This window comes from Scyliorhinus torazame, chromosome 2 (assembly GCF_047496885.1).
Source record: "Scyliorhinus torazame isolate Kashiwa2021f chromosome 2, sScyTor2.1, whole genome shotgun sequence".
Lineage (NCBI taxonomy): Eukaryota > Metazoa > Chordata > Chondrichthyes > Carcharhiniformes > Scyliorhinidae > Scyliorhinus > Scyliorhinus torazame.
In genome coordinates this window covers 303,548,333-303,561,909 of record NC_092708.1, presented here as the reverse complement: position 1 = coordinate 303,561,909, position 13,577 = coordinate 303,548,333, and the positions used below count along the sequence as shown (strand labels likewise).

At 42.2% G+C, this 13,577-nt stretch overlaps 1 protein-coding gene across 1 annotated transcript in view; it reads right to left on the bottom strand.

The window, feature by feature from the left end:
- Positions 1-294: 294 nt before the first annotated feature.
- The window catches only part of LOC140399509 (trafficking protein particle complex subunit 6B), a 37,961-nt gene continuing 24,678 nt past the window's right edge, over positions 295-13,577 (bottom strand). The window contains exons 4-6 of the mRNA XM_072489067.1: positions 11,867-11,950; positions 5,797-5,890; positions 295-2,863 (exon numbers count right to left, since the gene is read on the bottom strand). Coding sequence (XP_072345168.1) covers positions 2,832-2,863; positions 5,797-5,890; positions 11,867-11,950 — 210 coding nt within the window. The 3' untranslated portion in view covers positions 295-2,831. The remainder of the gene's footprint in view (positions 2,864-5,796; positions 5,891-11,866; positions 11,951-13,577) is intronic.

Below are 13,577 nucleotides of genomic sequence, written 5' to 3'. Positions count from 1 at the left end.
AGGGGGGGGGGGGGGGGGGGGGGAAGGAATAGTGTGATGGTCATATGTTAGCCTCAAAACAAATGTCACTTCAACTGAACTTCTTGACCACATGTCCAAAGTGTAGATTTATATATACACATTTAGTTGGTACAGGTCCAAACACTGTTTAAATTCTAATTAATCTTTCACAGACCTTTTTCCTTGAGCATTTGTTTTCTTGTTAGTGGAACTTTAAATCCAAGTTAGAGTTTGGGGCACAGGCTTATTATAATAGGTGTACCGTAGCGATATGTGCGGGAAAGAAAACTACTGTATTTTTCATACTTTATTAATGTTTTAGATCCAGTCAAAACATTACAATAAATCTGACACATTATAGAATCAACCAAATTCAGAGGTATATTTGGGAAACAAACAATATAAACTGAGCATGCTCATTCACAAGAGAAAATAGGTGACATTTTAATCACATCCTGTATATCAAATCTATTTTCATAACACTGGTCCAAGGAAGGAATAAGAAAGGATTGCACTTATTAATTTCTAAACTTCCCAGTTCAACATATCTCAACTTATTCTGGTCAATTTCAATCTTTAACATACAAACAGTTTAATCGCACAAAATTTGTGATGTGCCCTTCAAATGAAAGATGCACTGCCATTCACTGGCATAACATGCCCAATTCAGTCATGCCCAACTTGTCGAGAGAAAAAAAAGCATTTAACTGGAACCACAATGTCACTTGCTCATTCGATGGTTGCTTTTAGCTGAACAAAGCAGCATGATTGAGTACAAATAAACATAGAAGGCTACTCCCCAATTTCGTATCAAACATGATTTTAGACTATGGAATCCATGTTGCCGACTATCAAATTTTTGATAAATTGTTTATTACTCCAAGACTAGTTTCAAATGGTTATATCTGCAGATTTGACTCATGTGAAGTCTTAGCCTGCTTACATCTTCCAGCACAACCTGCCGAGTCCCTAGTAAAATTAAGACATTTAAACCTGCTGGTATTGAAATGCAATTTCTCTTCCCGTTCTAGGAAAAATATTTGCAAGGTTCTATATCAAGAGATAAATCTGTGGATTAAATCAGAGGAGTTGTATATGGGAAACAAAATCTAATCCAAATCTTTATTCATGCATATTCCAAAATCACACTGGTGATTTCTTCTCATCATCTTTCCATAAACAGCTCCTAAAGGGTGTACATTTTTTTTAAAAGCAGATATTCTACCTTTGTTGAAGTACGTGGTTTTCTTACTTTGCCTCCACTGTTACAAGGCTGCTGTTAGATCAATAAAAGCAAAATACTGATGCTGGCATCTGAAACAAAAACAGAAAATGCTGAAAAAACGCAGCAGGTCCGGCAGCATCTGTGAAGAGAAAATAGAGTTAATGTTTAGAGCCCGTAAAGTTCTTCTTCAGAGCTAAAGAGAGGGAGTAATGTGTTGGATTATATACTGTGTAAGAGGGGGTGGAGTAGCTGGAACAGAGTAGAAGGTCAGTGACAGATGGGAGCTATAGAGATTGCGACTAATAAGTGTAGGGCACAAGATAGCCGAAACTTTAATGGCAGGAGAAGATGCGCACCTTCTAATATCTTACATTTATGCAACTAACACCTTCTTCTGCCATTAACACTTTGTCTTGTGATCTACACATCTTTGTTGTAATCTCTCCTAGCTCCCAACAATCACTAACCTTCTACTCTGTTTCAGTTGCTCCACTCCCTCTTATACAGTATATAATCCAAAACAATGTCTTCCTCTTTAGTTCTGAAGAAGTCATACTGACTCGAAATGTTAACTCTATTTTCTCTCTCCGCCGTTGCTGCCAGACCGGAGTTTTTCCACCATTTGCTGTTTTTGCAGTTAGACCAACATGCTTTCTCTCCATGTCTTCAGTCACAAAAAATACTGTCAACAGTAAAGACAGGCTTGTATTTATATAGCACCTTTCATGACCACCAGACATCCAATAACAATTTACAAGCCAAAGAAATGCCTTTGAAGTGCAGTCACTGTTGTAATGCAAGAAACATGGTAACCAATTTGCACACAGTAAACTCCCAAAAACAGCAATGTGCTTATGACCAAATGATTGGTTTCTGGAATTTTGATTGAGACGCATACTTGGCCAGGACACCAGGGATAACTCCCCTGCTCCTCTCCATAAATTGAATCTTTTACATCCACCTGAGAAAGCAGATGGCTCATCATATCTGAAAGATAGCACCTCTGACATTGCAGCATTTTATTTGTACTGACACTGGAATGTCAGCTTCAATTTTTGTACTCCGATCTCTGGAGTGTGACAAAAGACAAAAGGATGCCACCAACTGAGCTACAGCTGATGTTCATCACAACAGACCCAGGAAACTAACTAAAGATCTTCACCTGAAACCATCTTTTGAGAAGCTACCAGACCCGGTGTATATTTCAAACATTTTATTCTAATTCTTACTTTCAGCATTTGTAGATATTTTCCTTTTTTTTTTAAAAAAAACTTCAAATGGTGCAAAATGAATTGGAACAAAGGAAAACATCAGCTCAATTACATCCATAAAAACATTTAGAATACACAAGTCCAAAATTCTATTTATTAACTTAGTGCAAAGTGAATGTTTATTCTGCCAGATGGCATCATGATCAATACAATGGTACAAGTGTATCGTGAAAGTCACATTTTAAAATTGCAAAAACTTAAACACATAGCTAAAAAGACACACATTTATGTAAACAAAATTCATTATAATGCCATTTTACATAATATAGTGAAATAATACTTCCATAACTTTAAATAATCTTGATTTTCAAAGCTAATACTTATGAAGATATCTTCTACACCTTTTGTATCATTACCTGGAATTTACCTGCAGAAAGAATAAAAACATTAAGATAACTACTTCTTTTGGGATATAAAAGAACCCCCAAATATTTGTATGAATTAAAAAGTAGTTTTATCCCTGCGTTTTAACAATCATGCAATACCGGAATGTGAAAACATTTTCGGTCAAACAGCAATTTTCTTTAACAGATCATTCTTTAGCATTCAAAATAAATAAATGCAAGCCATCTGAGTCACTGTAAAGGTAACTGCAAACTTTCAGCCCTGACTATTGCAAATAGCTAACAAGCTCTTACTACATCACTTTTGCTAGAATTCTGCTCGACCACCAAGAACAGAAACTGTAATATATAGTAACTGCACAGAAGACAGTCAGCGAATCAAAGAATATTGACAATTGATGTGGCAGAATCCCGTAGCTCCATATCAGTATTAATAAAGTGGTAGCATTTTAAAAAATAGATTGAAGGTTGATATTGCCCCTGGACCTGAGAAACTATATTGCAGTGTTTAAGGAGGTGGCTATAGAGACAGTGGATGCATTGGTGATTTTCTTTCAAACTTTTACAGATCCTGGAAAGATTCCTGCAGACTTGAAAGTACCAAGTGTAACCCCAATATTTAAGGGAGGGTGGGCAAGAGAAAACTGAGAACTACAGATCGGTAATTTTGACGTCAGTTGTAGGGAAAGTGTTAGAAACGTGATAATTAGGCATTTGGAAAATAATGGTATGATTCAGCGGAGTCAACGTGAATTAAAAAAGGGAAATCATGGACACAATTCAACAGAAACATTTCTAAGTTAATTTGTGGCGGGTTTTTCAGCGAGTTTCCCCGCAGGCTCTATCGCCGAGTTCCCCACTGCTGTTCAATGGCACTTCATTACCTTTTGGGGCCCTGGGGAGTTTCTCACTGGTTTAGCCCAATTTTAGAATATTTTTCAGCACTGGGCAGCTGAACCCAAGAGATCGGGCCACTACTTTGAACAGGTGCCCCGATGTCTTAAGTGAGCTTGTAGATCCCTCACACTCCCCACCTATGGGCATTAGCCCACATTTCCCCACCCCCCCCCAAAAGTGTGGACACCTCGCTATGGGGTCCCTGGGGATCCCCCCTCTTCAGCCCGCCCATGCCTCCTTACATCCCGCCCTCCCCCCCCCCCAAAATTCCCCAGAGGCCCCTAGTTACCTGCCCTGCACTCCATCCTCCCTTCATGGGCAAGGCCCACCTCGACTCCTAAGCCTTGGCAGTGCCACTCTGGCACTCAGGAACCCTTGCACTGCCACTGTGGCAGTGCTCCTGCCAGCTTGGCTCTGCCATCCCACACCGTGGCAGTGCAAGGGTGATAGTGCCACGGTGTCAGCTGGGCAGTGCCAAGGTGCCCATTTTTCGGGGGAGGGCCACGGGGCCACCCTGCACTATCCCTGACCACCCAGGGGTCTCCTATAGCCCGGGAGACTCGTCGGGTGATGTTCTGTCTGGTCCACGTTTGTGTGGACCAGTGCTGAATGCTGCCCGATTGCGGTCTCACTGGTGAGGCCGGTAGATCTCGCCAGTGAGGCCGTTAATTTAAAATCGATTTCGGAGTGCGCCATTTGGTCACGCCCCTTTTAGACGTGCTTCTTACTCCGACCCCTTGTAGGACTTGGGCAGATCCCGCGAGGCGTGAAGGCTGCCGGGTAACCCGCGGAAGGCCTCTCTCGGCATCCACCGGCCAGACCACGCGAGAGCGCAACGCTGCAGGTGGATCACGCCCCATGTTTGACAAACCTGTTCGATGTAACCTGTAGCCAAGGAGAACCAGTGAATGTGGTGTTTTTAGATTTTCAGAAGGCTTTTGATAAAGTCCCACACAGTAAGTTAGTGAAAAAAATTAGAACACATGGGATTGGGGGTAATATACTGGTATAGATTGCAAATTGTTGACAGGCAGAAAACAATGTGAATAAACTGGTCTTTCTCAGGATTGCAGGCTGTTACTAGTGGGATACCACAGGATCAGTCCGGGACCACAGCTGGTCACAATCTATATAAATGATTTGGATGTGGGGACCAAATGTCATATTTCAAACTTGGCTGATGATGCAAAACCGGGTGGGAATTGTGAGGAGGATGCAAGGGGACCCGGACAAGTTGAATTGTCAAGGACATAGCAGAAGGAATATAATATAAATATGAAGTAATCCACTTTAGTAAAAAGAAACAGAAAGGCAGAGTATTTCTTAAATGGTGAGAGGTTGGGAAGTGTTGGGTGTCTAAAGGGTCTAATGTTCAGGAGTCACTGAAAGCTAGCATTGCAGGTGCAGCAAGCAATTGGAAAGGCAAATAGTATGTTGCCCTTCATCGCAAGGGGATTGGAGTACAGGATTAAAGATGTCTTGCTGCAATTGTATTGCACAAGTTTTGGTCTCCTTATCGAAGGAAGGATATTTTGCCAAAGAGAGAGTGTATTGGAGGTTAACCAGACTAATCCCTTGGATTGTCGTATTCGCTAGTTTTGGAGAAGGAGAGGTGATCCTTTGAAACTTACAAAATCCTTACAGGACAAGACAGGATTGATATGGATAGGATGTTTCCCCTGGCTGGCGAGTCTAGAACCGGGGACAAGTCTCTAAATAAGGGGCAGGCCATTTAAGATTGCGGCGAGGAGGAAGTTCTCCACTTTAGATGGTGGCGAATGTTTGGAATTCTCTACCCCAGAGGGCTGTGGAAGCTCAATCATTGAGCAACTTTAAGACAGAAATCGATAGATTTCTGGATACTAAAATGTCAAGGACTATGGGGATAGTGCAGGAAAGTGCCGATGAGGTAGATGATCAGCTATGACCTAATTGAATGGCAGAGCAGTCTCGAAAGGCCAAATGGCCTACTCCCATGTTCCAAGCAACCATAGGAACCCAAAAATACTTAGACCAACAATGAATTGCACAGAAACATATTCGACACCACACAACTTACATGCAGGCATTGTAGTAACTTCTACTGTGACAATACTTTTAATTCCCAAGTTTGATAAGGCACCTCTAACTAGTCCACAGGTAAACGCCAAATACTGAAATAAAAGATAAGGATGCTGTTAACTTCCTGCCATATTTAAAGAGCATTTTTACTTCAACCAATAATATGCATTATTTGCCAAGTGTCCACTTTGCACTAAATCCATAACCATGTCTGCAAGAGAATTCAAATCAAGGACGATCATGAAGCCAACAGACTATAAATGAAAAGTAAAGTCAGCGACACAGTCGTACTTAATGGCATTTTCAAATGTGTACCAGTTGTTATATAACTTTTATTTGATTTGGTTTGTATTTCTCCTCTGTTCTATTTCAAGTTACCATTCTCACCCAAGTCAGAAGGATGCAGATGGAGCTCCCATTTCTGAACTTGAGCTCAGTGTTGGCCAGCAGTAGAACAGTTACGGGGCCACACAGGAGTTGCTGTCTTTAGCTAAGTCAACAAACCAACATTACGCCTGTTTGTTTCAAAAACTCTGGGGCATTAAGTTTTAATTAACAATTTAAGTTTTTTAATCCATCAGCAAAAATTTCAATTTCTCATTAACTTAAATCTGTGTCTTTACACTGGTTAGTAGAAACCAGTTTCACTTTATTTATGCTTTCAAAACCATTCCAGCCCCACTTGACCCGGAGTCGCAACAGGGTGAATTAGATTTTATTTAAAGTACCCAAGGTCCTTGGTTGAGCCTAATAAACTACAGTCAGTGGGTTTGTACCATCAAAACACAAGTAACCTTTTATTATCTACAATATTATAATTAAATGGGCAGAAAATGTAACTGACTATCTACTACCCCTTTACTAACCCCTCGTTCCTAACTCGCCTTACTGCCTGCACACAACACAGACAAACTGGACGGACTCTTATAGAAGATAGACCTGTGTGTAAGTATACCAATCTTTGAAGGTAGCAGGCCAAATTGGGAAGTTTATTTTTTTAAAAGCAGATAGGATCTTTAGCTTTATTAATAGAGGGAGAGTGAAAAAGCAAGGACGTTATGCCAAACCTTTACAAGACACTGGTTAAGCCTAACCTGGGGCACTGTGTTCAATTCTGGGCTCAGAGGAGAATATTAAGGCTTTTGGGAGTGTGCAGAAGAAATTTACTAGAATAGTCCTAGTGATGCAGGACTTAGCTTCATGGGAGAGACTTTAGAAGCTGGGGTTGCTCTACTTGGAGCAGAGAAAGTTAGAGTACATTTTACAGAGGTATACGGGGGGGGGGGGGCGTAGAGAAACTCCAACTGACCTGGGGAAACGAATTAAGATACATGCAAATTTAAAACTTCCTTCGTAGGGAAACAAATACACCCACGCTGAAACAATCGCTATTAGAGAACCCACTGGACGCCAACAACCTGATTTGGGGGGGGGGGGACACTTTGGAGACCTGTATGGCCGACTACTGGGAAAGGCTCGCTCTCCACTGGCGAGACAAGAGAAAAATGGAAGACCTAGGATTTGAAATTGGATGGAGAGTCTGGAGCAAAGCACTGCACTGGGTCAACTCCACCTCCACTTGCACAGAGCTAAGCCTAAAGCTGAAAGTGGAACACAGAGCACACTTAACCAAAACCCGGATGAGCAAGTTCTTCCCAGAGGTTGAGGACAAATGTGAACAGTGCAAAGGAGACCGGTCAACCACGCCAACATGTTCAGGTCATGCCCCAGACTTGTCGGGTTCTGGACAACCTTCTTTGAGACGATTTCTAAGGTGGTGGGGATGAGAGCCATGTCCGATAGTGGCAGTCTTCGGGGTATCAAAGGGGAGGGCTGTCAACTTAGTCTTTGCGTCCTTACTTGCCCGCCAAAGAATCCTGCTCGGCTGTCGGCAGTACCACCCAAAGCTGCTGACTGGCTGTCCGATCTATCGGAATTTCTCCAAATGGAGAAAATCGAATTCACCATCTGGGGATCTGAAGAGGGCTTGGTGAATGGCTTCCACAAGACGTGGAGGCCATTCACCAATCTGTTTCAAGACTTGTTTGTAGCCAGAAGCCAATAAGATGATCAGTTTGTAGCCAGCAGCCAATAAGCCAGGGAGAGGGGGATCCACAGAATTTTCACACTAACTTCATTGCAGTGATAACGTAAGCCTACTTGTGACAATAATAAAGATTATTATAAAAAAGAGCCACAGGCACAAACGGAAAGGGGGGGCTAAAAGTGGGAGGGAGGGAACAAAGAGGCACAGAGCCCAACCATACCCCACACGAGCAACCTACATACAGCAGCTGACGTAGCACTACGCTACCCCAATAGGTCTAGGTTTGATGAACCAACAAAGAAAGATGACACACCAGCTAGCATGGGGAGGGGGACCAGGAGGAAAGTGTGTTGGGATTATGACACCAAATCAAAGCTGGGCACTGTATATCGTTTCTGTGTTTGTTTTCCTTTCATCTTTGTTTTGTATGAAAAGAAAAACTTTAATAAAACAATTTTTAAAAAAAAATAACTAACAGACCTGCCCTACTTTTATATTCCATTCCCCTTGCAATAAATTGCAACATTCCATTTGCCTTTCTAATCACTTGCTTTGCCTGAATACTAACGTTTTGCGATTTATGGACCAGGACATCCAAATCTCTCTCTACTGCAGAATTTGTCAATCTCTCTCCTTTTAAATAAGTGAACAAGTTTATATTTTCCTACATTATATTTCATCTGTAAAAGTTTTGCCTACTCACTTAACCCAACTATACCCCTTTGCAGACTCATGTCCTCGTCACAACCTACTCTCCTACCTACCTTTGTACCATCAGAAAATTTAGCAACTATGCACTCCATCCACTCATCCAAGTCATCGAGGTGAATTGTAAATCGTTGAGGCTCGGCATTGGTCCCTACGACACTCCACTAGTTACAGCTTGCCAACTTGCAAGTGACCCATTTATCTCTCCTTTCTGCTTCCCGTTGGCTAACCAATCCCCTATCCATGGTAACTATGGGAGTGTGACAAAGGGCGGCACAGTGGCTAGCACTGCTGACTCACAGCGCCAGGGGCCTGGGTTGAATTCAGACCTTGGGTGACTGACAGTATGGTTTGTACTTTCTTCCCGTGTCTGTGCGGGTTTCCTCTGGGTGCTCCAGTTTACTCCCATAGTCCAAAGATGTGCAGGTTAGGTGGATTGGCCATGCTAAATTGCCCCAAGTTCCAAAAGATTAGGTGGAGTTACTGGTTATGGGGATAGGGTGGGAGCATGGGCCTAGGTAGAGTGCTCTTTCAGAGGGTCGGTGCAGATTTTATGGGTCGAATAGCCTCCTTCTGCACTGTAGTGATTCTATGATCCTTCTTGGCCTGCCTGCACCTTTGACATAGTTGACCACACAATCCTCCTCAAACGCTGTCCAGCTGATTAGAACCACTCTTATCTATCCAGCTGTATCACTTACAATGCCTTGTTTTCCCACTTCGTCATGTCCCATGTGCACCCAAAGACTTGTCCCTGTTCTCCTTTTAGCGACATGTGAGGTAATCCAAAAGTACAGCATGCTTTCACATGTATGCTGACAATGCCCAACTCTGCCTCACCACCACTTCTTCTTATTTCTCCAGTCTCCAAATGAAAAGACCACTTAATAGATATCTAGTACTGAAATCTAGGACTGATTGGACAGAAATTTCCTGAATTAGTGAAAAGACGGAAGGGAGGGGGGCAGCACATATTGTGAGGGGGTTGAGCTTGAGGTTGACAGGTCCATTTAAAATCTGTGTTAAGCAAATTAACTGAAGACAGATCTTACAGGGCGTGTCTTCAGTTCACGATGACAAACGGCTTCTCTTTATTTGCACTTCACCAATAGGCCTCTCTACTCTGCTTGTTGATTGGTCGAAGCTGGAGCCAGGACCATGAGGTCCAAAGACTCCAGCGTAAAATGGTAAGTGGGCAGTTTAAATCTCAGTCAACATCAGGCACACCCTCTGAATTACTCACCAAAGTTCTGGGTTGGCCAGTGCCATATTTTTATTTATAATGTTCCTGGGAAGCGCCTTGGGATGTTTCACAAAGTTATAAACATAAACCCTATAAACATAAACTCTATAAACGTACGTTGTTGTTATTTAGATAGGATTTCCTCATCCAATGACACAAAGTTAGACAACACTGTAAGCAGTGTAGATGGAAGCATAAAATTACAAAGAGATATTTATCGAATAAGTAAATGGGCAAAACTTTGGAAAATGCATTTCAATGTGGGCAAATGCAAGATCGCCCTTGGACCCAAGAAGGCCACTTTCTAATTGGGGAAGGCTAGAGACAGTGAATGTCCAAAGACACTTGGGGGTGCAAGTCATTACAACATCATGAACAAGTACAGGCTTTTCAAGGGTGAAATTAGAAAACACTTCATACAAGGGGTGGTGGACAGTCAGAACTCATCTGCATAATAAGCCTGTAAAACATAGGAACAGAAGTAGGCCACTCGGCCCACCGAGTCTGCTCTGCCATTCAATGAGATTATGACTAATCTGACATAATCGTCAACCCCACTTTTCTACCTTATCCCCATAACCATCTACTCCCTTCCTGATTAAAAATCTATCTTTCTCAGCCTTGAACACACTTAACGACCCAGCCCTTATAGCTCTCTGCAGCAAAGAAATCCACAGACCTGCAAACGACAATTAATGCTATCCTCAAGCAAAATATGGATGTAAATTTGCTGAAGGCTCATCATTAGTGCCTTGAATTACTGAAATGTCACTTTAGGTTGCAGAGTGTGCACAATGAACTGACAATCTGACAAAAGCAATTACTCAGATTTGGGTACAAAACAAAACACAAATTTAATTCACTAGTAAACTAAAACCCCCAAAAAGCATTTGCAATCATAACTGCACACAAAGGAAAAGATTGTACTGCAAAATCACAGGCAGAGTTCATGATTTGGGCACAGTAATTAGTGATCCAGCCTAAATTGTGCTCAAATCTGCAATTGTTTTCAGAATTGAATTATCAGTTCAAATTAATTTGTATCTTTCATCAATCAATGCAATCAGCCAGTGCTTTAGACCAGAAATGTAAAAATAATTTTGAAATGAAAATATTCCTCGATATATAATTAAGTGTGGTAAATTGATATGAATGATTTTCTTGGTTTTCCAACTTTGGTCTGTGTATTGGAAAAGCAAGGCTTCCATTTTGTTACATTTGAAATGTTAAAATGAATGTTTTCCCATTGTATCGGGGAAGAGTTTCCGATAGGTTGCACTATTTCCAATGTTATTTTGTCCAAAATTGGTTGCACCAGTACAAATGATTGAGGAATTTCAAACAGATTATGCCCATAATGTTGGCAGACTGCGTGCTAATGAAACACTGCAGCAAAAGTCAGTCTACCTGCCTGCTGCCATTCCCAAACTAACACATTCTTTGCTCTGTCACTTCCTATTCTGGAATTACAATCAAGCCTATTATGTGATTTTAATGTTGTGCATGTTTTGAATTGTGAAAAATCTTACAATTATAAACATGCTCTGCCTAAAATTTTCCCTGCCAAAGGGACTTTTGGGATGTTTTACAGTTCTAATATTATCAAAGTGGTCCTTGGAATCTCAGAACAGGATGAGCCCTTTCACCCATCAGGTCTCTTTCTGCTGGCTTTTTTAGAAAGCAAACAAAATTAGACCCATTTGCCCCAATCTCTTCCCACAGCTCAGTTCCTCTACTTCTAATATTCATGCACTTTTGTTTAAAAGATACAATAGTCTCTGCCATCTGACAAATCATTCCATGCTCAACAACTCTGCATAAAGAAACTCTTGCTAAATGCTCCCTTCATTCTTAGCTGAGTTTTAAACTGACCAATCTACATCACCAACTCCTGCAGCCAAAACACATTTAATACAGTGTTTAGAGAAAACCCGTTCATAATATTAAAAACCTCCAACTGATAAGTCCAGATTCAAAGCTTTATTGTGCTCCATAGCATTACTCTTTCCAGATCATTAACATGTGTCTCTATCGACCCATTTGCTTATTCAAGATAACCAGAAGTTATACCTTGGGTGCATGTTCCAAGTATTGCTTCCCTGCAGACATCTGAGTCAAGAGGCGGAACTTGTTGTCTTGGAGCACATAAATACCCTGTAAAGTTAATGTGAAATCATTAACAAGGTAACGAAATATTAAAAGGATAACAGTATGCCAACTGATATACATATTTCAATCTAAACTTTATAAAAAAACTCCAGCACATCTACTGAGAGTACTGCATTTCCAGAAAGTGCCATTCTTTGATTGAGTAAGAATAAGTCCAGCACGATGGTGCTGTGGTTAGCACTGCTGCCTCACAGCGCCGAGGATCCAGGTTTAATCCCGGCCCTGGGTCACTGTCCGTATGGAGTTTGCACATTCTCCCCGTGTCTGTGGGAGTCTCACCCCCACAACCCAAAGATGTGCCTGCTAGGTGGATTGGCCACGCTAAATTGCCCCTCAATTGGAAAAAAAAAAGAATTGGGTGCTCTAAATGAAAAAAAAAATAATAATGTCCAACAGGTTTATTTGAAATCACAAGCTTTCGGAGCGCTGTCCTTTCATCAGTTGATAAAGGAGCAGCCACCCGAAAGCTTGTGATTTTAAATAAACCTGTTGGACTTTAACCTTGTATTGTGAAACTTCTTACTTTGCCCACCCCAGTCCAGCACCGGCATCTCCACATCATTCATTGATTGAGACATTGAACAGAGAGTTATCATTCTACAATTTATGATACTACAAATTACATTGGGACTATTCAAAGAAAAGCAGGGAGTTCTGTATCCGAGCTAGCATTTCTTGAATTGGTCATTCACCTCATTATTCTGTCACGCTTGCTGTTTGCGATCCTAGATGAACATTGTGGCTGCATAATGTTTAATTCATTTCAAAGTAATTCATTAAAGCTGAGGTGAGACATTTGAGAGAATATATGCCATATAAATGCAGACAGAAGAGGCTGAGGTGAAGTGGGGGGGGGGGGGGGGGGGGCGCGCGGCGGGGGGGGGGGGGGGGGGGGGGGGCGGGGGGAGGAACAGCCGAGATGGAGGGGCAGAGCAACCAAAGAGGCCGAGGTGGAGAGGAGAGGACATAAAAGGCCGAGGTGGAGGGGAGGGGAGGACATAAAAGGCAGAAGAGGTAGGGGCGGAAGAGGCAGAGATTGGCGGGGAGAGGTTGAAACATGGGCTGAGACCTTTGCTGTTAGGGTGGACTGCTGGAGGCCATAGGGCTGGATGCGGTGATGGGGAATGCAGAATGGCTAACACAGATGGGGTGCAGGGCACAGCTGGTCAATACCAGAGTTACAAATGGTCTCAATTGTTCTGATCTTTCCTGGGTAACTATTCCTGTAAGACAGTCGTAACTATCCAAAGATCGCAATTTAAATCGGAGTATTAGATGATTCCCAGTGTAGGGTAATTGACCAACCGAAGTTTGAACTTCCCAGACAATTGCTGTGAAATCATTATATGGGGACATATGGGGTGGGTGGGGGGGGGGGGGGGGGGGGGGGGCTCCAGCACATCTTTGGGGTACAATGTTTTGCAGTTCAGGAAGTATGCCCAAACATTTCTCACTGGTCCAAATCTTCTGGTATCAAAATCGGAGATTGGACGTATGTGGGACATGTGCTTCAGGACTCAGCGGACGTCCTGATGTGCACGTGTGCAGTAATCGCCTGGCAAGTTTAAACTTCCAATGGGTTGATTTCCGCCACCCGGGACCCTCTGGAAAG